The sequence below is a fragment of the Sus scrofa genome, chromosome 3, assembly GCF_054392235.1.
Source record: "Sus scrofa isolate SSC_HxYL_T2T_F1_AM1 chromosome 3, Sscrofa_HxYL_maternal_Yorkshire_Landrace_v2.0, whole genome shotgun sequence".
In the NCBI taxonomy this organism is placed as follows: domain Eukaryota; kingdom Metazoa; phylum Chordata; class Mammalia; order Artiodactyla; family Suidae; genus Sus; species Sus scrofa.
This window is the reverse complement of record NC_139385.1, coordinates 113,238,643-113,264,662: the sequence shown is the minus strand read 5'-3', so window position 1 is coordinate 113,264,662 and position 26,020 is coordinate 113,238,643. Positions and strand designations below refer to the sequence as shown.

General features: G+C 35.6%; 1 protein-coding gene across 13 annotated transcripts in view; it reads right to left on the bottom strand.

Annotated features, from left to right (window-relative positions):
* The window catches only part of MAP4K3 (mitogen-activated protein kinase kinase kinase kinase 3), a 197,662-nt gene that overhangs the window by 27,789 nt on the left and 143,853 nt on the right, over positions 1-26,020 (bottom strand). For 10 of the 13 annotated variants that reach the window (XR_014842154.1, XR_014842155.1, XR_014842156.1 and 7 more), the window contains 7 exons: positions 18,759-18,817; positions 12,569-12,607; positions 12,266-12,319; positions 8,457-8,499; positions 6,773-6,932; positions 5,278-5,390; positions 1,822-1,863 (listed from right to left, as the gene is read on the bottom strand). Coding sequence is in view for 6 of the 13 variants with exons in the window: in XM_021088336.2 (XP_020943995.1) it covers positions 1,822-1,863; positions 5,278-5,390; positions 6,773-6,932; positions 8,457-8,499; positions 12,266-12,319; positions 12,569-12,607; positions 18,759-18,817 (510 nt within the window). In the remaining 7 variants the exon portion in view is untranslated. Of the gene's footprint in view, positions 1-1,821; positions 1,864-5,277; positions 5,391-6,772; positions 8,120-8,456; positions 8,500-12,265; positions 12,320-12,568; positions 12,608-18,758; positions 18,818-26,020 lie in introns of all 13 variants that reach the window. The other 3 variants (XR_014842159.1, XR_014842158.1, XR_014842160.1) reach the window with 1 other exon arrangement.

Sequence of the window (26,020 nt, the reverse complement as noted above, 5' to 3'; positions counted from 1 at the left end):
TAATACAATATTTTCTGGTAAAAAGGAAATCATAATCTCTATAAAGGGGAAAATTTTCTTATTTGGTTTCATGAGCCTAAAAATAACATTAATCTTTCAATTTAATATTATGATATTGAAGAAGTATGTTGATTTGAAATTCTTATATGTAATTTTAAAAATGAAGACCCATAAATCAAGTATACTTTAAACAAAACATAGAGATCCACTTTTTTTAAAAAAAACTGAACAATCTGATTATTTTCCCTGAAAGGATTCAACAAAAAGCTTTATTCTTTGATGTTAATGTATTTATTTACCAAGCTCATTTACAAACCTTTCAGACAGTAAATATCATATAATGAAATATAACAATTCATTTGAAAATTTTTTGATCTTCAAAGAGTAAAATGTTAATTTTGAAATTATTGTTCTGGTTAGAATAAATAAATACAAAAAACCTTACTCATTTAATCACTTTTACTACCAAGAACATAAAGGAAAAAGAATAAAGGAATATTTGGTGCATGATTTTAGAGTAGGAATGTTTTCTTCACGAACATGGAGATAATACTGTGAGTGATTATAGTTGACTAAAGAAGATTAAAAATATTAACACAAAATAATCGAAGTAATAAAATAATAAATCTTAAGATTTCCTTTTTACTCATAGAAACCTAACAACCAGTATTTTGAAGATTTTAGTTCCCTTAAAAGAACCATAGCCTGGCAATACGATCAGGCAGTAGAACAGTAAAAAATATTTTTATGGTGTAGGGCAGAAATTATGTCACTTAACTAATCCTAATAAATATTCTTTAAGATAGGTACCAATATTCATATGTTAAGGTACTGCTAAATCCCTAAAAATCCAAATGACAAAATGATGTACAAAACAATCAAATTAGTTCCAAACTAAAGCTAATTGGTATAGTTGGTCCACAGTCATCAGCTCTTCTCTGCCAACTGTATACCTGATAAGGAGTTTTATCTCACAGCTCAATAGGAAATCTCATCCCTACTGTCTACGTGTGTATATATATCTGCTAGGTCCGAAAGTCCTTTACAATCAACAATTCTTTTTGTTAGATGAGGTATAATTATTCAGATCTTTATAATAAAAAGTAGAATTAAAAAGTAAAAATGCTAAATAAAAAGTAGAGTTGGGAGGTTCAGAACTAGAAAAACTATGGACATTGTCAAACTAGTCTATAAGGTTTCAGATTATAGATCTGTATCAGCAAAAATGTAGTTCTATCCATACTAACCTAAAATTATGCTGAATTAATATAATTTTAAGCCTAAAAAGACAGCATGGTATACTTAAATATAAAAAACCTAGTAGGACTATAACAATAGGACGTCCACGTTCTAGGTCTGGTGAGTTGGGTGGACTTTTGTGATCTTGATGACTAAGACCTTTGGGTCTCAGTTTAACTCATGGCCAAAATAAAGTTTGGGCCAGATGCTCCTTCCATGCTCCTTCTAGTTCTAAAATCGTTTTTGATAATTGAAAACAGGTTAGAAAAATGTTACATCAATATTTTGTACTTTCTACTACATACATATATGCCTTTTTCACATTTCTTCGAAAATATATGCAAAGAAAACAACGAATTTTCAAAGGAGCTTTAGAATGTGTAAATTATCATAATTTTCTCTTGAAAAGCTACTTTTCAGATGTAATCATGATATTTGAGTCAGCAGTCTCCTAGATATTTTTCAATAATAATAGAGGTTCTTTAGAATAAGCAGAAATGTCTAACGAGAGGTACACATTCAGGCAATTATCTGTCACTGAATTTAGTTTGAAAACTTAATCTACTTAATATTTATACTTACATGTACTTTAGGTGTTGGGGGTAGGCCGTTACTAATAGGTTTCTAGAAAAAGAACACATGCATGATTATACTTCTTGTTGTTTGGGATACCAACACTGTATTTCAAATATGTGTATTGGAATTCTTTGTCAAAACATTACAGGTAATACTGAAGTTCCCTATAATCCTTCCACAAGTCCACTTAGTCCTAGTACCTGTCCCCCAACACCCCAAATGGTTTACTGTGTACTCTTCCAGATCTTTTTGCATCTATTTATATACATGTCCCCATAGAAATACTGTTTTTGTGTGTTTTGGAAAACAGTTATTCACTGTTTATCAACTTGTTCTTTGCCTTAACACTGGGTCTTGGGCAACATTTTTTTTTTTTTTTTTTTTTTTTTGCATTTTTAGGGCCGCACCCATGGCACACGGAAGTTCCCAGGCTAGGGACTGAATCAGGAGCTGTAGCTGCTCGTCTACACAACACACACAGCAACACGGGATCCGAGCCGCATCTCTGATCTACACCACAGCTCATGGCAACGCCTCCAGACTGGCCCCCACAATCTTGAATTGGCTCTTTCCAATCCTGTTACTGTTTGTCCTGAAGTCAGTGGTTTTTGTAAGCTGACAAGACTCTGGTTTGTCTCAAGTCTGAAGTCAAGGGGAGATTCTGTTAGCAATCAAGGACCTCTTTCAGTCCTGAGCTTTTCTTCTCCTTGCAGGGCCTATACTTGAGTACAGAGATATAGTTATACCTCCTCTTAAATTTTGTTAGTATATTATGCTGTGTTTCACATTGCACCCTTAAAACTCTGTCCATATGTCTCTTATTTCAAGAATCTGAGCATGAGGCATGACCAACATTGTCAGTGAAATTTTAAGAGTTAATAAAATAGTGTTACACCCGTAAGAAATAAAATACTGAAATTTTACTCTGTAGATGTGTTTATGAGGACATACAGCCTAACAATAGCATTGATTTCTGATAATTTTTTCCATTTTTGCAAATAACTTCTGTACTTATTTTTACATTGATGTCCTTAAATTACTAAACTTCATCTATGCTTTTTTGGGCCAAGCCTGTGACATGCATCAGTTCTTGGGCCAGGAATGGAACACACACCACAGTAGCAACATGAGCCACAGTAGCGACAATGCCAGATCCTTAACCCACTGATCCACAAGGGAACTGCCATCTATTTCAGCAAAATGTCATTTTTTAAATTAATTTTTTTTTGCTTTTTAGGGCCGCACCCGCAGCTTAAGGAAGTTCCCAGGCTAGGGGCAGAAATGGAGCCACAGCTGCCAACCTACACCACAGCCACAGCAATGCCAGATCCACGCCACGTCTGTGACGTATACCACAGCTCGCGGCAACACTGGATCCTTAACCTACTGAGCAATGCCAGGGATTGAACCTGCATCTTCATGGATACTAGTGGGGTACATTACCATTGAGCCATGATGGGAACTCCCAAAATGTCATTTTTTTGGGGGGTCTTTTTAGGGCTGCACCCGCAGCATAAGGAAGGTTCCCAGGCTAGGGGTCAAATGGGAGCTACAGCTGCTGGCTTATGTCACAGCCATAGCAACTCGGGATCCGAGCTGTGTCTGTGACCTACATCACAGCTCAGGGCAATGCCGGATCCTTAACCCACTGAGCGAGGCCAGGGATCAAACCTGTGTTCTCATGGTAAGTGGTCAGATTGGTTTCCGCTGCACCATAACGGGAACTCCCCACAATATCATTTTTAATTAGGGAGTTCTGAATGCTATGACTGTCAGATTTAACTTAAGTACTGAAAATACTGGCTGTAAATAATTTGAAGAAGCTATACAAAGTGGAATCATGTTTCAATATACTATGGATACTCTTTACCATATGATACAGTCACGACATAGGTTATTTCAGAAATATTGAGACTTGGTTTAACTACTAGCTCCTTATCCTAGTAAAATGGGGTAACAGAAAAAAGTGAACTAAAATGCATAAATTAAAAAAGATACTCATCTCTCAAAAGTTATTACACTGTGCTGCAGAGCCATTAAGCTGCATTTTTGTACTACTACATTAGCAGGGCTACCAAAATTTACACTGATGAAAGCAAAAAGGCACTATTCAGTTGGACAGACTTCATAACCCTATTACTAAAGGACATTTCGCTTTTGTTATAAATGTCCTAAGTTTAACAAGTTACAATGGATAACCCCAAATACTTTAAGTAAATTATAAAAAATGGTATGACATAATCTACAGTAAAATCTTATAAAACAGTTGAACAGTACAAAAGCCTTTAGCAATGTTCTTACTGCACAAACCCATAACCATATGCACATAAACATATTAAATGTCCTATAGACCTCTGTAACAAATATTTGTATATACAGAAACTTATCCCCAAATATGTCTTATGATCTCATTGGCATCTGCTGAATTGGGAATTTTAAGGATTTTTTGTTTTATTTGTTTTCATGATAATGGATAAATGTCTTCTAATGATCAAGGGCAAATATTTTACAAATATCAAAAAATTTTAATCTCCCTGATAAATTCTATTTATGTTTTAGTAGTTATGTTATAGTGTTTTACCTAACATTTGTAATAAGAATAGCTGATAAGGCTAATTTCATCTTTCCTGAAGTGACATTTTATACCTACTAGAAAATAATATATACATATTTTTTTTGGTCTTTTTGCCATTTCTTGGGCCGCTCCCGTGTGGCATATGGAGGTTCCCAGGCTAGGGGTCTAATCGGAGCCATAGCCACCAGCCAACGCCAGAGCCATAGCAGCCAGGGACTGAACCCGCAACCTCATAGTTCCTAGTCAGATTCATTAACCACTGAGCCACGACGGGAACTCCCCTACTAGAAAATAATCTTAATCCTTCCTCCTTGTTAGCCATTTTCTTTCTTTTTGGCCATGTCTACGGCATGTGGAAATTCCTGGGCCAGGGAATGAACCCTGCCTCAGCAGCGACATGAGCCGCACCACCAGGTAACGCCATTATTTTCTTTAAGAGTAGTAACATCACAAATTGTGTAACAGAAATTTGTCCTGAGGTAGAAGCTATGGCTTTCCTTATCTGTCCAAGTCCTTCTTTCCATTAAGTTCTTGAGACTGTAAAAGGAAATACGAATAAGGATCAATTCTCATCGAGAATAGTAATATTTTTCCAGGAATCACAAGAATACTAAGTGTTTACTTGTATGCAGAAGGTCACATTTTATAATAGGCTATATAACAAATTGGCCTAAATAGCAGAAAAACTTCATTCAAATTTACCACAGCAAGGTCGATTTTTTAAAGATTTAAACAATCTATTGTCATTATAATTAACATACTAAAATATAAATATACTAATTATAAAATATATAACTGCTATAGTTTCACTAATTATAACTGTGAAAAAAATTTAATAGTGAAAAAGGAAACAAATACAGGTAGAGCTTATGAACATAAATACCTACTGGTACATCTTTCTTTTCTTTTCTTGAAAGGTTTGTGCCTCTATGGTCATTCTGTTGTTGATACAATGAACCATCTCGTTCACCATTTAACTGGAAGGAGCTCACTCCATTTCCTTCAAAAGGATATGTTTAAATATATTAAAAAAGGACTGATTTTAATGAGAATTTTCATTCAGAAGATTATCAAGTAGGAAACAAAAATATCTCTGAGGCAGTTTCAGCGTTCATTTGGATTACCCAATCAAAATATTTAGTACTGTAACAAGTTCTATATATATGTTCTTCTACTTTTATCTCTATTTTTCTCTTATAGGCAAATTAAAATTCAGGTTGTATCTAAGTACATAAACTTGTGATAAAAAGGAAAAAAATATTGAATACATAACTACTTTAAGGAAAGGGGCAATTCACAGTCTGTTATCCAAGAAACATTAGTTGCTCTTTTTTTAACTGCTTCTTCTACGTAACACATAAGACATTTTACGAATTAAAACAGCACCTTCTAGTATTAATTTGGAGGCAAATACCTAGCAAATACTGACAATCATTTATCTAAAAATGATTAAATGAAATAAATGAGTTAGACAAGGTATCCTCTCTTATTTCAAATTTTTTTTTGGTCTTTTTGGGGCCGCACCTGTGGCATATGGACATTCCCAGGCTAGGGGTTGAATAGGAGCTACAGCTGCTGGCCCTTGCCACAGCCACAGTAACGCGGGATCTGAGTCACATCGACCTATACCACAGCTCATGGCAATGCTGGATCCTTAACCCACTGAGTGAGGCCAGGGATTGAACCTGCAACCTCATGGTTCCTAGTCAGATTCGTTTCCACTGGGCCATGACGGGAACTCCCTCTTTTTTTTTTTTTGTCTTTTTGCTATTTCTTTGGGCCGCTCCCGCGGCATATGGAGGTTCCCAGGCTAGGGGTTGAGTTGGAGCTGTAGCCACTAGCCTACGCCAGAGCCACAGCAACGCGGGATCCGAGCCGCATCTGCAACCTACACCACAGCTCACGGCAACGCCGGATCGTTAACCCACTGAGCAAGGGCAGGGACCGAACCCACAACCTCATGGTTCCTAGTCGGATTCGTTAACCACTGCGCCACGATGGGAACTCCCCTCTTTTTTTTCTAAAACAGAAGTAGCCTAGGACTAAAACATATTTTCCTTGTTTGTTCAGCTTTTAATTTCTTTTGTTGCCACACTCTAACTAAATGACTAATTGCATGTAAACATCTGTCCAAAAGAGGAAAGGCTAAATATGAAATAAAAAACAAAGGGCAAAATATCCCCGACTGGGTCACAGTAACCCTGTCATAAAAACACTTCAAACTATGAGGCAAAAAGCAGCAAATATCTCGAGAGCCATTGCTTTCCTTCTCTTTTCAAAGGAATTTCAAGCAATTTCTTAAAAGAAGGATTCCCTCCATTTTTCCCCACACATTATGAAAACCTGACAACACTCGTACTTCACCTTCTGGTCCCCCATTACCTAAAGCAACAGGCTTCTGCGGAGGTAACCTGGGAGGTGGTGGCCTTGGTGGAACTTGGGATGGCTTTGCTGGGCTTTCTGATGTGGGACATCTCTTGATTGTTCCTTGATTATCATCCTCAGTAGAATGAGCTTCCTGTGGTATGAATATGGACTTTGGCTGTAATAATACAGAAAAGGAGACTTATGATTAAACATGAAATTATCTGTTTCATTAAACATGAAAAATACTAAATATCTTTCCGGAAGTAAACATTACACCCGAGAAACTTTCTGTGCATACAGTTAGAATAACCTCCAGTCAGCTGAAGGTTTGGGAAATTTATAAATCCTTATGATGTATCCTTTATTGGGAAGACTGCTCAGTACTTATCTCTTTGAAATTCAGATCTCTGTTATATTTCTGTTAATGTAAAACTAAACAAGCAAGAATAGTGTTATTTACCTGTATGAATTGTGATTTTCTCAAGTATAAAATGAAAACAAAATATAGTAATACACTGGATTATCTACACTGGTCAGACGCCAATTTTCATTTTTAACTCCTGATTTCAAACCTTGGAACAACTCGCTTTATATGCAGGTCATTTTATAATTAAAATTTGCTACGCATATGAACTTATACAGTAAATTTAAATTATCATACCTGTATTAATTCATTTTACTTAAAAAAATTCCATCAGTTGGGATTTAATTATTTTATGATGCCTTTTTGTTTGACAAAAGGATTTTGTTGCTAAAAATTTTTGAAAATTATTGTCCTATTTTGTATTTTCAATTTAAAAGTACATTCTGAAAATTAAATATCTATAATAAACCACTATCCTCTATCCATGCTCAGGAAATCAGTTACTAGTCAGTCATAGATTTTGAAGAAAAAAAACTTATTAAAAACATGAGTTTTCTGGGAGTTCCCGTGGTGGTGCGGTGGTTAACGAATCAAACTAGGAACCATGAGGTTGCGGGTTCGATCCCTGGCCTTGCTCAGTGGGTTAAGGATCCGGTGTTGTCGTGAGCTGTGGTGTAGGTCGCAGACGAGGCTCGGATCTGGTGTTGCTGTGGCTGTGGTGTAGATTGGCAGCTACAGCTCCGATTGGACCCCTAGCCTGGGAACCTTTATATGCCGCAGACAGCGGCCCTAGAAAAGGCAAAAAGACAAAAACAAAACAAAACAAAAACACGAGTTTTCTGGCATTCCTGCTGTGGTACAATGGGATTGGCAATGTCTTAGGAGCACTGGGGTGCAGGTTCAATCCCTGGCCGAGTACAATGGGTTGAGGATATGGCGTTGCCGCAGCTGCAACATCTGTGCCTTGAATCTGATCCCTGGCCCAGGAACTCCATGTGCTGTGGGGCAGCCAAAAAGGAAAAAAAAAAAAGAAAGAAAAAAGAAAGATATGAGTTTTCTAACCCAAGTGTAATATGAATCTATTGATTTACTCACTTTATTGCAAAAATTTCTAGAAATTATTTAGAATAAACAAATGACAAGTTGGGTAATTCGTCATTTGACAAATAAAAATAAACACAATCATCTACTTAGTTTGTAACTTCCTCATGATTTTTCTTTGTGGATCCCAAGTGAAAATAAGCTAGAGTAAGTATCCATACAGTGTCGAAGTGGAACACGCACAGACACACAGACACACGCACACAATTCAAAATGAAAAACAAATCTGCTTACCTTTGGTGGCAAAGGAGGGGGAACCTTGGCTTTCATAGTTGAACTATAAAAACATTGAAGTTTAGAATCAGAATTCTTTATTTTACAAACAAATCACTACTAAAATATGATTAATTTTTCAAAGATATTTTGAAAATAAACAAGTAAATGAAGTATTATTCAGAAGTAACTAGACATGCTTTCTTGGCTTCAAATATCTAGTAATTAAAATTGGAAAAGATAACTAAAATTCCAACTTATATAAATGGAAAGGTAATTAATTAATATAAAAACACAGGCATCACATGGTTTAAGGAAAAACAGCAAAATGATGTACATAACAGTATAAGTTTCATTTTTACTACTGTTAGTTATGAAATATCTTTCAAGAAATTCATAATGTTCTACAAAATTATAGGCATAATTTATTGACTGAAGATAAAATTCATTAAAACTCAAGACTAGAGTTTTAGAAGTATTAAAAATAAAAAATATTATTGAGCATAATAATTTCAGATGAGGAAACTGAGGCCCAAAAAGGTTAAGGGATGTGATTCAGGGCCACAGAGTGGTGAGGCAGAAAGGAAGATCAATGTCCCCAACTGTTTATCAGTGCTTTTGTCACTACCATGAAACAATATCTTTTTGTTTTTGGCCATGCCTGGGCCATATCTAAGTTCCCAGGCCAGGGATCAAACCCCCTTAGCAGTGACCTGAGCCACAGCAGTGACAATGACAGATCCTTAACCTGCTAAGCCACAGAGGAACTTCAGGAAACCAAATTTTTCTTAAAAAACAAAAACAGGAGTCTCTGCTGTGGCACAGTGGTTAAGGATCTGGTGTTGCTGCAGCTATGGCACAGGTCACAGCTGCAGCTTAGATTCAGTCCTTGGCCTGAGAACTTCCATATGTCGCAGGTACAGCCAAAAAAAGGAAAAAGAAAAAAACAAGTCTCCCACACAAAAATCTAAAACGACTAAATTTTGATACTTACCTAAGTGAAAATATTGCCCCATAAAAATACATTTATATCCAAAGTATTTTCTTTTTTGAAACATATCAGATGAAACTTAATCAACTATACAGTCAGATCCTTTGTAGTTGTATTAATAATTACAGTAGCTACCAAGCAATGACTAATTTACAACATTAAACTACAGGATATGTTTGCTGTCTCTGTAAATTTTTTTCAAAGTTCTTTGCCATCAACTAATGCTATGGACTGAAATGCGTCCACTCAAAACTCATATGCTGAAACTCTAAGCCCTCAATGCTTTTATCTGGACATGGGGTTTCCAGGAGGTAACTGATGTTAAGTGAGGTCATATGGGCAGGGAGCTGATCCAACGGGATTGGTGGCTTTATAAGAAGAAGAGAACTCTCTCTCTCTCCCCGTGCATACACACTGAGAAGAGGCCATGTGAAAAGAGAGCAAGAGGGCAGCTGTCTACAAGCCAGAAGAGGGCCCTCACTGGGAGCTGAATCTGCAGGCACCTTATCCTGGGACCTCCCAGCCTCTAGAATTGTGACATATCTCAGTTGCTCAAGCCACTCAGCCTACAATATTTTGTTACCAAGAGGTAGAGTGCCACTATAAAGCCTAAAAATGTGGAAGCAGTTTTGGAACTGGGTCATAGTTAAAGGCTGGAAGAATTCTGAAGTGCACACTAGAAATACGGACATTAAGAGTGGCAGGTCAGTGAGAAAAGAAGAGAGCTAGTGAGAAGTTTTCTTGGAGAATACATAAACAATCACTAACAGAATATTGGTAGAAATATGGACATCAAAGCCCACTCTGGAGAGGTCTTAAGATGGAAATGATGACTGTGTTACTAGAAACTGAAGGAAAGGTAATCCCTGTTACAAAGCGGCATAAACACTAAATTGTGTATATAGTCTAGTGTTTTTGTGGAAGGAAAATCTGCAAGGGATAAAGCTCATATTTAGCTGAAGAGATATCTAAGCAAAGTTTTAAGGAGCAGCTTGGTTCTTTCTTATTGCTTAAAATAAAATGAAAGAAGAGTAATGAACCAAAGAAGGATTATCTAAAGCAGAAATTGGCTCAACATTGTAAACCAACTATAGTTTAATAAAAAAACTTTTTTAACAAAATTGAAAATAAAAGAAGGAATTATTGGGAGTTCCCATTGTGGCGCAGTGTAAACAAATCTGATTAGGAACCATGAGCTTGAGGGTTCGATCCCTGGCCTCGCTCAGTGGGTTAAGGATCTGGCGTTGCCATGAGCTGTGGTGTACGTCACAGATGCGGCTCAGATCATATGTTGCTGTGGCTATGGTGTAGGCAGGCAGTTGTAGCTCCGATTAGACTCCTAGCCTAGAAACCACCATAAGCCATGGGTGTGGCCCTAAAAAGCAAAAAAATAAAAAATAAAAATAAAAGAAGGAATTATTCTGTGAAAAGGAATCAGAACTTGAAATCTAAAAAACTCTCAGCCTCTCCACATTAGCTTAGAAGTGGATGGCATCAGAAAGCATGTTCTGAAGAGAACACCAAGAGTGCTCATTGAAGGGAACACTCAGTGAAGAATTTACGAGTGGTCACAAAAGGAGAGGGAAAAAGACAAAATGAAGGAAGGCTGTGGGACTCCTTGGATTTGAAAGGACAGGATGATAGAGCTAGCCAAACATGCTCTATTCTTCAAACAGAGCAAAAAATAATCCTGAAGGTGATCCAGAGAGCATCAGATGTACAACAGGGTGATTTAGATGACTCTTTGGACTTTAGAGTTGATATTAGAATGAGTTAAGACTTTTAGGGATGTTGGGAAGGAATGGCTGTATTTAAAAAAAATTTTTTTTCTTTGCTTTTTAGGGCCACACTCGCAGCACATGGAGGTTCCCAGGCTAGGGGTCCAATTGGAGCCTACACCATAGCCACAACAACATCAGATCCGAGCTGTGTCTGTGACCTAGACCACAGCTCACGGCAATGCTGGATCCTTAACCCACACGGGGTGAGGCCAGGGATTGAACCCGCAACCTCATGGTTCCTAGTCAGATTGGTTTCTGCTGTGCCACGATGGGAATTCCAAGAATGGCTGTATTTTGCATGTGTTAAGGACATGAGTTTGCGGGGTATCTGGACTGAACTGTGACCACTCAAAATTTATATGTTAAAGTCCTGGCCTTCTCATTGTGGTTCAGCAGGTTCGACCCCTGGCCTCACTCAGTGGCTTAAGGATCCAGCTTTTTCATAAGCCATAGCATGGGTTGCAGATGCAGCTCAGATCCAGTGCTGCTGTCTGTGGTTGCGGCCTCAGCCGCAGCTTCAATTTGACCTCTGGCCTGGGAACTTCCATATGCCACAAGTGCGGCCCTAAAAAAGAAAAAAAAAAGGTTACAGTCCTAACTCCAATGTGACTGTATCTGGAAACAGTGCTTTGTAGAGGTAATTAGGGTTAACTGAGCTCGTAAGAGTGAGGTCCTAATCAGGCAGGACTGGTGGCTTAAAAAAAAAAATAAGAGGGAGAGAGATTTCTCTCTGCATGCACCCACTGCGGAAGGTCCAGGGGAGGACATGGAGAGAAGGCAGCCGCCTGCAAGTGAGCTCTTCAAAGGGACTGAATTGCCAGCAGCCCAGCCTCCAGAACTGTGAGAAATAAACTGGTGTTTAAACCACCCATCTATGGTATTTTGTTAAAGATGCCCGAATCGACTAATACAATTAGAATAGAGAAAAGGAAAGAAACTGTGGTACAACCCATGATACTGTATTACTGAAATATTAAAATTATTTTAATATAAGTTGTCAGATTTACTGAATCAGGTTAAATGACCTTCCTTTTACCAAAAGTGGAAAAAGAACTTACTGTTTAGATTCATCATCATCCCCTTCATCATCTTCTAAATGTGCTACGTGCCCTCTAAGAACAAAGAAGAATAATTTCAAGGTTACTAAATGGACTTTACCGAGACAGCTTAAGAAGAAATTTTAGAAAATGCAGGAAGGGCTAGCGCAGGACAGAATCTTACTTCTACATGTTTATAGAATTCAGAATATTAAAACAACACCAAAACAACAAAGCAATCTTAACATGAGAGAGAAGGGGGCAAACGGGCTTTACTACTCTGTGACATACAGTATTTTAAGCTTAATTAAAAATTAAAATTACCGCTGATGTAATTCTTCTTCAACAGATTTCAGAAGACTCCTTAAGAGAAAAGTAGAAATTAAAAATGTTAATAAAGCAAAGAAATACCACGTAAAATTTTCCATCATTTTAACTTTACCCACAAATTTTTAAATTACTTTTTTACTACTCACCAAAAACTTACTACAATGATCATCTCTATACCATAAAACTATAGTTATATTTATTTAATGAGATATCTCTACTCTGTTATTAATGTATTCCTCATACATGTATTTTAAATGAACAAAATAAATCCTCATGTTTACTGAAAAATACCAATTCAAGCAAAAGACAACCCACCATGAAATGTCACAATAGGACTGACAAAACAATAACTGCAGCGTCACTGTCAGGGGTTTCCAGGATTCACATTTTATCTGGAATATTTTACCTGACAACTGAAATTATATTTTCTTTTTCTTAAGAAAGGTGACACACTTTAAAAAAATCATGCTCTCAGGCAATCCTACAAAATGAAACTCAGCATGTTGGATCTCTGCAAAAGCATGCATGCATGTGATGTGAATACATGAATGTAGGAGCACTTTGCTTTCACAGAAGACACTCACTTACCTGAAGTATCTGTTCTCCAGTGGTGTACTGGCAAACACATTTACACTTTTGGGAGACTAAGCCTGTATCAGACCAGGTGCGAGGATTTTATCATTAGGAACGATTTATAAAACTTTGATATTCAGGAATGTAAGAGAGAACTAATGGCATTCCTGAAATTTCCTTATTTTCACTGCAAGTTCATGCAGTATATATTTTACTCTTCAAACATAACAACTCAATAGCCTTCTTAAAGCTAATGAGACAGACAGAAATATGGTTACTGATAGATAACTTTGGTAAAAGTGATTCAGCAGATTTACTCTCCTCAAAAGTTGTAAGGTATAGTACTGTCCAATCATTTTCGCCTTCTAACATATAGTGGAAAAAACTATCCTTAGAATTACTAAAATATAAAACCAGAGAAACTGAAAGGTATGGCTCGCTGGTATGAACAATTAATACAATAGATTTTAGCCTTCAAATATTTTAATCAGGCTAGCTTAATAACAATTTAAGTATTAAAAAATGACAAGGTTTTAAATCTGGAGTGGTAAATGACATAAGAACACCATAAACTAACTGCAAACCTTATTTTGCAGATAAAAAGTCAGGTATTTCAGTCCAATATATTACCTATTCACAAAGCTCCTCAAGGGCTAGCTCTAGGAAGGCAGGACTTCTGTCTAGAGGCAGTATAGCATAATGATGACAGGTTAGAAGCAAAGACAGCCTCTGACACTCTAAGTTATGTGGCTTCTTATAAGTTACTTTGATTTTCCTAAGCTTCAGTTTCCATATCCGTAAATGGGAATTACAACAGCACCTAGGTCAAAGTGTTTATCTGAAGATACAGTGAATTAATATAGGTAAAATGCTTTGAATAGTAATTCGGAACACAGTAAGAACTTACTGTTCTCTTTGTTATTATCAGCTAAGCAACTTTTCTTTTCCTTTTTTTTTTTTTTCCCCTTTTTTGTCCACACTCATAGCATATGGAAGTTCGGGGCCAGGGACTGAATCTGAGTCACAGCTACGACCTACAGCCACAGCTGCAGCAACACTGGATCCTTAGCCCTCTGCACTGGGCCGGGGATCAAATCTGCACCACTCAGAGATAATGCCAGATCTTTAACCTGCTGTGCCACAGACGGAACTCTTAAGCAACATTTCTTTAAACTAGCAATTCTCAAAGTGTAGACTGGGGATCCTGGAGGTCTTTTAGGCACCTTTATGGGGTCGGTAAGTTCAAAACTATTTTCATAATACTAAAGTACTTTTTTACTCTTATTCACTCTTTCATTGAGAATGAAACTCCGGAGGTTTTTGGAGATTATGAGATATATGATATCATAAGAGAGTAGTTAACAGACATGTGAATCCTGGTCTCTTCTATTAAGCCAGACATAAAGGAGATTAAAAAAAAAACAAAAACCACTTTTTATTAATATTATTTTGTTTCAGAAAAAATAGCTGTTCTTCATAAAAAACGTTATTTGTGAGCCTCAACAGAAAGTTCGTTGTATTACACTGACACATACAGGGGCGCTTCAAAGTTCTAAGTCTCATGAGAGGAACCAAATGGTGTTACAAAGAGGGGACCATTAAGAGGTGGCATTCAAATAAAATGAATTTAAAAAACATGAAACAAATAAACAAAAAGAGGTGGTATTTGATTTAATCCTTAACAATGAGGAATTTTTTAATATACACATAAGACTTTATAACGTGATGAATGCATTACTGTTTGAAACAAGTATTTTTAAATTTCTAGTACTATAAATATTGATATTTATAACCCATATAATAAAAGCTCATTGGTGCCCTCCATCATTTTTAAGACTGTAAAGGGATCCTGAGATTAAAAATTTCAGGAGTTCCCATTGTGGCACAGCGGAAACGAATCTGACCAGTATTCATGAGGATGTGGGTTTGATCCCTGGCCTTGCTCAGTGGGTTAAGGATCTGGCATTGCTGTGAGCTGTGGTGTGGGTCACAGACATAGCTTGGATCCTGCATTGCCATGGCTGTGGTATAGGCTGGCAACTGTAGTTCCAATTTGACCCCTAGCCAGGGAACCTCCATATGCCGCAGGTGCGGCCCTAAAAAAAAAAAATTCAGAAGCACTGCTTTAAACTATTTTTCCAAATTAAACATAACTGTATCTCTGAACTATACAGCTGGCTTTCACACCATCTCAGAAGATGTGAAAAAGTCCATCTCTTTTTCTAGTAGAGAATATTAGCATTTGAAAATAATTAAGAGGAAAATTTAAAATGTAGTTTATTTTCAGTTAACTGTATGTAATTGGAGTTATATGGCATTCTACTTTTTAAAACTTGGAGTATAGGTTCTATAAGAATAAGAGAACATGAAAAAGCAGCTCCCCTATTGGCTAGGGACCCATATATATTTTCCATTCATTTATTTGTAAATTTCCTACTTTCTGTTAAGATATTTTGTTACTAAAGTTATAGAACTCATGAAGTCTTTATGAAAAGGAGAAAATATGATTTGGTTTTCAGCGTTATAAAAGAGAAAATAAAATATGGCTAAATTTGCTGAAAAGTCCATTTTTATTTATTTATTTAGTCCCCTTAGGGCCACACCTGTGGCATATGGAGGTTCCCAGGCTAGGGGTCAAATTGGAGCTGCAGCCGCTGGCCTACGCCACAGCCACAGCAACACCAGATCTGAGCAATGTCTGTGACCACCTACACCACAGCTCACGGCAACGCTAGATCCTTAATCCACTGAGCAAGGCCAGGGATCAAATTCAAGTCCTCATGGATACTAGTCAGATTCGTTTCCGCTGAGCCATGACGGGAACTCCTGAAAAGTTCATTTAGTACTAAATATTGTATCTTGAGAGCACTGGAGAAAAATGATACTGATGTAATCACCAAGACTGGATGCTATATAATAAATAATGTCATTATCAATTAGTCTACTTGGATTCCTTCTATACGGAATTTTGAGCAAGTAATGAATAAAACAAAACAAAAAAGATGCCCTCACATACTGAATTACTAAATCAATCTAAAATTTGGACAAAAAGGTTAAAAATGGAATAATACACAAACACAGATTAAACTGATGAAGAAATTCATAGGGAGAAATATCAAAAATAGCTACCAAAATATTTAGCATATTTGAGTTAGCTGCTAGTTACTAGAATCTTTCAAAACTGCCTTACTGGCTCAAAACAATCTGTAAGTACTGCCCTGATTATATGTGAAAACAAACCAAAAAATCTCCCTGTTTCTTCAAAACGAAAAAGCAATTTTATTCCTCATATTCACTTTTCTCTTACCATCAATTGTTTACTGAGTAAATACTACAAACAAGGACAATCAACACATATTTACTAAACTCTAAATGTGCTAAATGCTTTACAATGATTACTTCATTTCACCCTTAGTATCCTCTAAGAGAGGTACTATTATAATCCTCATTTACTAGAGAAAATTGAGGTGACTTTCTCAAAGTTACATAGTTTATAAGAAGTCCTGACTCTGGATCTGGCATTTGCTACTACTATATTTAATTATGTCAGGAATTTCTTCTCACTATTATTTAAGTCTTTCGAAGAGAATTTATTTTCAGAACTTTTGCTTTACATTAAAAACAAAATCAGAAATAATTGAGAGTTGTGTTTTAAAAATAATACTTTGCTGGTTTTAAATAGGAAAGCTGACCTCGATAATTACAGAATTCAAAAGAAAAGAAAACAGGCCAGTAAGTCAAAATACATAGGCATTCTATTTAAAAAAAAAAAAAAAAAAACTATTGTAGATAGTTCCTGCATGGTCTCGAATAGGTGGAAACCCATAAATGGAAATCTGTCTGCCTGATCACCTATGGAGAAAGCAGGAAATCCTGTGAGTTTTAAAACACTGCCTAGTCACAAGAATAAAGCAGACAGATCGGCACAATAAGAGTGCTACATCCATGCTCATGTCACATGTATGTATATACCTGTACACGAAACACAGCCAGAGGTCAAACTTTTGGCCAACCTACCTTGCCAGTGATTCGTTATATAGAATACAGTTCCTTAAGCAGGGATCCAATTAATCAAAAAATGAAGGTTGGGCAAATTATTAACATTTTACCTAGCCAAAGTAACTATATATTATGAAAACATCTAATAATCAAAAATCAGACAATGGGAACTAAGGAATCTGGAAAAGCATTTAGTGATGGGCCATTTTTGGGGGTACTTTTACAAGTTCATAATAAAAAATATATTTAAAATAAAAAAAGGAAAAATAAAATATTTTCCCAAATTATTCAGTTTCATAAAATACATCAAAATTTGCTAATAAGATCCTTAAAACTAGTGACTTCAAATTTAGACAAAATAACATAAAAAACATTTCAAAATTTTTTACTGCTAACCTATTTTGAGACAAACTTTCCTTTGTTGTCCATTGATAACTTGGGATAAGCTATAAACAGCCAATAATTACTCTTTAGATAAAACTTCATTTTCCAATCAGGGCAATTTTGGACCTATTTTCCATTTTAGGAAACATAAGGTTAAAAACAAAACGAAATAAAAAAATCATAGTATTTAACTTAAGTTCAGCTAAATCAAAACTAACGCATTATTCTAGTCTGTCATGCAAAGCCTTTTCTAGGTCAAGAAAAGAGTATTTAAATTTAAACATTTAGTTACAATAAGGGAGAAAGACATGATTTTGCAATTTTATCTCTAAATGTGAGCTTGTCTTTTAGTCATCATTTCTCAACTGCTTAACTTAAAATATGGGTATATATATATGCCTTAATCCTCCAGTGTCACTGAAACTACATTTTGAAATTTTAAGTAGTTCTGATTATTGAAATAATACCTACATAGCTGGGAGATTTTGGCAATTTAAGTATTTCCTTATAAATTAGCTTTTATAATGGTAAGTTAACCATGAACTCAGGAAATGAGCTTCTATGGTAAAAAGCAGAGTCCCATCTCCATATCTTATTGACTTAGGCCTATGAACAACTTTAACTGTTACACCTTGAAAGCTGCCTTTTCACTACTGTGCTACCTAGACATGTGGTACTTTCTCACTATCTAGACTCTGCCTGGTGTAGAGTAGACCTTGGATAACCGTTGGATTCATTTCTTGCATAAAATAAATGATAACTAAAAACTTCGGACACATTTTAATTATTATCTACTTTTATAAAGACTATTAACAGCTAAAAAGTTAAGACAATCTGGGTGAATATTTCCAGCTGTTTTTAGAAACCAGCACATTTGGGAGCTGCACCAAAGCAAGCAAGTTATTAAGGAATAAACAGATCAATTTTGCAAATAGAAGTAATAAACTGCCAAAACATATTCATCTTCAGTTGGAATGTACCTAGTTTTCTTTAACAAGTAAGGTTGAAAAGTAGCTTGATACAAAAAATGTAATGTGATTGTCTCCATTATGACAATTACTCGCCAGATTACTAGCAAAGTCATAATTAAAAAAGTTAAAACATATTATAAAATGTATCTGCCAGACTAATACAATTTACTACCATAAATATTTAAGCTATAATATATATTTTATGGCAATTTAATTATTCTCAAATTTAAATTTAATTTTAAAAGAATTCTACTTACTTGTTTGCACCTAGAAAGTAACTACTTTGGTGTCCTTGTCCATAGTCTAGTTGTAGATCCTAACAGTACAAAGTAAAATAATTAGTAAAATAGTACTATATCACAAATCATGATACATTAATATATACTGTTTTATTGTTTTTAAAAGAGAAACCCCAGACTTAAAAATAAATCTGTATTGCTATATGTTCTTAAAAAGAAGGCATAGTAGGACTTCCAACAATAAAAGATTTCAGAAGTTTGTAGTCCTAATTTTTATATATTATTATTTAGGTCCAATATTGTTCTAGAAACTTGTTTGAACAACATAAGCAAGTTTAATTTATGGCTATTTCTCCATGACTCCACAGCATTTAACACATAGTTCTCCTCCTCTTCAGTTTTTAGAAAGAGAAAAAGCTCAAATAAGGTATTCTCAAGCTATAATGAAGCAACAAAAAGAAGAGAACAAGCAACAAAAATCTTAAGTTTGTCTCTCTATATAAAATCTGCAATTTTTAAGTATATACACACATGCACACATTTCTACTACTGCTTCATGCAGGTAATAATTTTTTAAAGATAAAAACATAGACTGCTCTTTTAAAGTAAATTATACATGTGAACTTGCAAAGGACTGTAAACAGCATTTAAGGACCTGGAGTAATGTTTTAAAGAGTTAAATAGCAAAAACTTCACATGAATATTTTTAAGGCAGTTCTTCAACTATTTAAACATTTCCACTGAATGTTGCAGGTTACAGGTTAAGGAATGAAATTTTAAGGAACTAACACTATATATGCTTGACTCAAATGCCTTCTTGAGGGGAAAAAAAAGCTTTCCAACAACCATGGAAAATCACCGTATTTCAAGCACTGTTTTAGCAATAAAGGGGGAATATTTAACACTTTAAATGAATTTTATTTTCATTAGAATATGGTATAGTTTAAGTGCTTTCTAAGGTCTGTCTGATGCACAAGACTTAATATAAAAGTTATCCCTTTGGAGCAGCCTCCCAAGACTGTCCAGGAAGATAGGTGCAACCTTCTCCATGACTCCACAGCATTTAACACATAGTTCTCCTCCAGCATTTACACTGCTTTTTAATTATTTACAAGTCTATAAAAATAGTAGCCAGGCCATGAGCTTCTCAAACAAAGGAGAATTGTTAAATCCATCTTTTTTCACTACAGCCTGGGGTCTAGCATGTACCTGGCAGACACTAATTAAGCCCTAAATAAATGCTTGTTCAAATGCCATTTGTTTATTTTCCTATAAATAGATAACTTCAGCCTTGTTAAGACACACAGTTAAGTCTAGATCACAAAAAACTTAGGCCCAGGAATATGAGACTTCTAAACAATATATCTTATTTAAATGAAGAGCACTTTAACATTTAAATACTCCAAGACCTGTCAAAAAAAAAAAAAAATCTGACAAAAAAGTCTGATTTAGACAAGGCTCAAATTTTGTCTTCTTCAGTAATAGGGTTCTTCCATGCATAATAATAATAATTACTCTTATTATTGATAGAAAAGATAATACATCACAAACAAAAAAGATTAGTGAACTCTCAGACTGATATCACATAAAATTCTAATGAAAAAGGATACCTATTCTCTTTAATTTATAATGATATATCTTAATAGGATGAAATCGCTATTATCGTAAGATTGTCACACAATTATTATGCTGCACTATTTATGTGGTCATGACTTTATACAGGAACCTTTAAGCTTTGGTATTTAGTAAAGAGAAGAACTAATCTCAATGAATATCCTTCTGAATTCAAGTTTATTTTCTTCAGCTACACATAACTGGGCCCTCCTACCAGACCAGCAACCTCTTAGTTAGTATAATCTCTTAAGCCTTTAATCAAATGACTGCTTTCAAAAGCATATATTTGTGCAGAGTGGTCACAGTTTCAGTTACATAAATACAGATGTGTCCTAAGAATAGCTAGCTCATCTGATACATGACAATTACCAGACTGATGATAATAATTAAAAAAAAATCAACTGAGATCAGTAGTGTATTTAGAAAGGTAAGAGAAAAATCTAAAATAACTAATGTAATATTTTAATAGAAAATCAAGCATATGTCTGAATACAGAACAACATTAAGGCTGGGAAGAAGCTGTCGACAGATCCAAGGCTGATGATTAAATGTGCCATGTGTTAAGCCCTACCAGGAAAGCTAAAACTGAAAGGGTCTCATTCTTTATTAATTCCTTCTCCATTAATCAAGTTATGTTTTAGCATTCATAGGAAAAAAAAAAAAACCAATATGCTAGGCATGTCATCGAGTAAAAGGATTACACTAAATCCTTCTAAATAAGTAGTTAATCTTATTTAATTCAACTATTTTTTTTAACCAAGAACTTATTATATGGCAGGAATTCAGAGAGCAAATCACATAAGAAAAATGAGAAGAAATAAAAAAGAAGAAAAGTGAAACCTGGGCAAAGTCAGTAGTCATTCATGTATCTTTAGGGCAATCTAAGAAAGAGTGATCTAAAATGCCTTCCAAAAGGACTTGGAAACTATTCTGTAATAGAAAAATGCTATCAAAATTATACTTGGAAAATCACTCAAAATAACCCTATAAAATGATGGTAAAACTTAGCTATTCTTTATTAGCTAAGTAAGAATACATGTGAACAAGCCAGGATAGACATAAAAAATTAGCAGTATAAACCAGGCATTAGCTTATTAATGAAGGACAATACACAGTATTTGACTTAAGCAACAACACTGAAAACATGCAATGGCCTAGTATGAATTCAAACTGAACACTCAGTAAGAAATTTAAGATCGTCACCCTAAGCCCAATTAAAATTCCTTTTGGGGTCAGAAAGCCTTAACTTGAGCGGTTTGTTTTAATGAAAGAGGGAGTACTTCTAAATCTAGGATAGAGCATCTAAGAAAACATGGTGCCAGCAAGAACAGAAAGCCAACAGTGGATGTGATACGGACACATCCTGGAAAAATAAAATATATGACCAAGAACATTTTATTACTGCTTTTTAAAACCCTTTTGGAGACTGCAAAATCTATACCTGATAAAAGAACAGCAGGAAGTCAAAAGAATTGCTACAGCTGGCTTCAGAAACACACACACAAATTCTTTAGCAATATATTTCAACTAAGAAAAAAAGAGTAGCGGAATTTTTTTTTTTTTTTTTTGGCTGCACCTTCGGCATGCATAAGTTCCTGGGCCAGGAACTGAACCCATGCCATAGAAGTGAGCCGAGTCACAGCAGTGTCAACACTGGATCCTTAACTAACTTGTACCACAAGGGAACTCTGAAAATCGCAGAATTTTTACCTCATCAAAAAATGAGAAAATATGGTATAAGTAAGGTGTCAGGAGATACCTTTTAATGTGGCAGATAATTTACAGAAGTAAAAAGAACTGAATCATAGATACCTGTGGCATATGGAAGTTCCCAGGCTAGGGGCTGAATCAGAGCTGCAGCTGTCGGCCTATGCACAGCCACAGCAATAACAACCTGGGATCTGAGTTACATCTGTGACCTACACCACAGCTCGTGGCAACACCAGATCATTAACCAACTGAGCGAGGCCAGGAATCGAACCTGCATTCTCATGGTAACTAGTCAGGTTCATAACCTGTTCACCACAACAGGAACGCCTCAAAAATGATTGTTTTATTTCTTAATAAGTAAATCAAGTGGGGTAAGAACACTATTTAACCAGGCAGTATTCTGACTAAGAAAAGCAGAAGACTTAAGGGGACTCAAACTGAATAAACATGACTTTGTACAGCAAGGATGGAAATGAGTACCATCAGGTTAGGTTTGTTATTCTAGAAAATGTCCTATTACTGTGCAATTATGAAATGTGTTCTCCTTAGAAACTGTCTTCATATATAATAGGTAAGAAAAGTGACCACACAACATAAAATTTCCAGTAACAGTTTAAAAGATTTAAAATGAACAAAGCTGGAGTTCCCGTCGTGGCGCAGTGGTTAACGAATCCGACTAGGAACCATGAGGTTGCAGGTTCGGTCCCTGCCCTTGCTCAGTGGGTTAACGATCCCACGTTGCCGTGAGCTGTGGTGTAGGTTGCAGACGCGGCTTGGATCCCGCGTTGCTGTGGCTCTGGCGTAGGCCGGGTGGCTACAGCTCCGAATCGACCCCTAGCCTGGGAACCTCCATATGCCGCGGGAGCGGCCCAAGAAATAGCAACAAAAACAACAACAACAACAACAACAACAACAAAAAATAAAATAAAATGGAACAAAGCTGATCAGTTTCTTTTCCAGAATAAACTTCATAACTTTATTCAATTTTGACCTAACTCAGGGGCAATCTTAAAGCACTTATGTTTACTGATAATGATAAATTGCATATTATCTTTTGGACATGTTTTTAATTATAATCCAAATATTATATTCTTACCTTTTCAAGTATACTGTAAGTTTCTTCAGAGCACTGATTATGTTACTACTTATATTCCTCCATAGCAGTTTAACAAAGTGTTTTACATATACAGTTAACCCTTGAACAATATGGGTTTAATCTGTATGGGTCCACTTACATGAGGATTTTTTTTCAATAAATACATAATACAAACCACATGATCTGCTGTTGGTTGGATCTGAAGATGAGGGATCACAGGGGGGCAGGCTATAGAATTACACTCAGATTTTTGACTGCTGGTACCCCTGACCCCTTGTTGTTCAAAGATGAACTGTAGTTACCTTTCAATACATTTTTCACTGGTATATGGGCCAAAATGTCTAGTGAAACTAGGCAAATTAGAAAAAACTAACATCAGCTGAGCAGATGCATAAGACAATCTTTTATAAAGATAGCATCTTGTAGATGGGATATACCCCTTTTTATGGTTATGGGTAAACTCTTACTATTTAATTATCAAATTATACTGAGGTTTTCCTTTTTTTTTCTTTTAAACTCAGGGATGTTTCAAAATTTAAAGACCTTTTTTATTCACTAACAGTGCTAAAAATCATGCTTTGTTCTTCTGGTTTCATTATTATGACCGCTTGATTAAAAAATTAATTGCATTGAGAACTTTGTCTAGGTACTCATGTTGCAACAGAAGAAAGGGTGGGGGGAAAAATGTAACTGTAATGTATACATGTAAGGATAACCTGACCCCCTTGCTGTACAGTGGGAAAATAAAAAAAAATTATAAAAAAAAATTAATTGTATTAATGAAAATCAAGGTGTAATATTCTAAATTCATCTATGAAATTGTAAGATGAATTCACTTAGCACTAGAAATCATTCATGACATGCAACTTTTAGACAGCAAGGTCATTAAGGGAGTAATTACCCCTTACTTTCTTTTGGGTCCCAAAAGATTTAGGGCTGTTTTGGTGCCAATTGTCTACTAAGATAACAGACATTTTGGGTCCATCAGGTTTCTAGTGGCCTGAATAAGTATTTGTTAAGAGTGCTAAGTATCTGTTCACAGTGCTAAGGTTTTAAGACTATGAAGGAAGGAGACTGAAATAACTATGGACACTTCACACCAAAAAAACAAAAACACTAATTCGAAAAAACACATGTACCCCAATATTCACAGCAGCCAAGACATGGAAACAACCCAAGCGCCCATCAACAGACAATTGGATTAAGATGTTTACATACAATGGAATGCTATTCAGCCATAAAAAGAATGAAATATTGCCGTTTTCAGCAACTTGAATGGGCCCAGAGAATATTACTCTTAGTGAAATAAGCCAAACACTATATGCCATCACTTACATGTGGAATCTAAAAAATAATACCAACGAATAACAGAAACAGACACAAAGACAGAAAACAAATTTAGGATTACCAAAAGGGGGGACGGTTATTAGGAGTATGGGATTAACAGATATAAACTACTATATATAAAATAGATAAGCAAAAAGGATTTCCTGTATGACACAGGGAATTGTACCCAATATCTTATAATAACCTACAGTGCAATGTGATCTTCATCAAAAGCTCTAAATCACTATGTTATATACCTAAGACTAGTGGAATATTATAAATGAACTATACTTCAATAACACCTCCTCTCCAGAAAATAAGTGCTGAAGAGGATGTGGAGAAACTGGAACTTTTGTGCATGTTGATGGGAATTGTAAAATGACGCAGCTGCTATGGAAAACAGTATGGCAATTCCTCCCAAAAGCAAACATAGAATTATCATATGATCTAGTAATTCCCCTTCTGGTTATACAAAGGAACTAAAAGCAGAAACTTGACAGATATTTGTACATCCATGTTCACAGCAGTATGATTCACAATGGCCGAAAGGCAGAAGCAACACCAGTGTCCACTAATGTATGAATGAATAAACAAAATGTGATCATATACACAATGAAATATTATTCAGACTTAAGAATTCTGACAAAGGCTACACCATGGATGAATCTTGATGTTAGGACATTACAGAAGTGAAGTGAGCCAGTCACTTCACTTAACATTATTTGTCACAGAAGGATAAATAACATACGATTTCACTTACTTGAGGTTCTGAGAGTACAGAAAAATTCAGAGAGAAAGAAAACAGAATGGCGACTGCTCGGGGCTGAGGAAGGGGTAATGAGAATTATTGTTTAATGGGTAAAGAGTTGCAGCACGGGGAGATGAAAACGTTCTGGAGATTGACAGTGGTGACAGTTGTACAACAATATGAATATACTTAATGCCACTGGACTGTACACTTAAAAATGGCTACAATGGTAAATTTTATGTTATGCATACATTACCACAATACAAAAGAACTACAGAACATGTATGTTGCTTAAAAAGAGAGAAAGCATGAACAAAAGACCAGTATTAGTGAGGGAAAAAAAATACTGACAACGTTAGGTAGAGGCAATAGTGGTTTAGGTTTGGATTCTCAAGCCAGGGTGCTTAGGTCAAATTCCAGCCCCACTGTGTTGAGTTGGATGGTTAAAGTCAATTTCAGCTTCTTTGCACCTCAAATCCCCTTATTTGTAAAACAAGGATTATAAATTAATATATTTAAAGTGTTTAGAACAATGCCTGGTTTATAAAAAATTCTAGATAAATGTTAGCTTTTATTATCATTAAAAGTGGGCTTTTTAAGGTTGATTTTATAAATGGTAGGATCTGACACATTTCATTCATCCCTCTTCTGCCAGAACTATCCACGGTTACTGTCCCTAAAATTCTCCTCTGTCATAAGACTCCCCTGTTAGCTGCTCCCTCTATCATAAGAAACTCCTGATTATTTAAGGAGTAGTTCTAGGGGATTATTGTGGAGTTAGTTCTA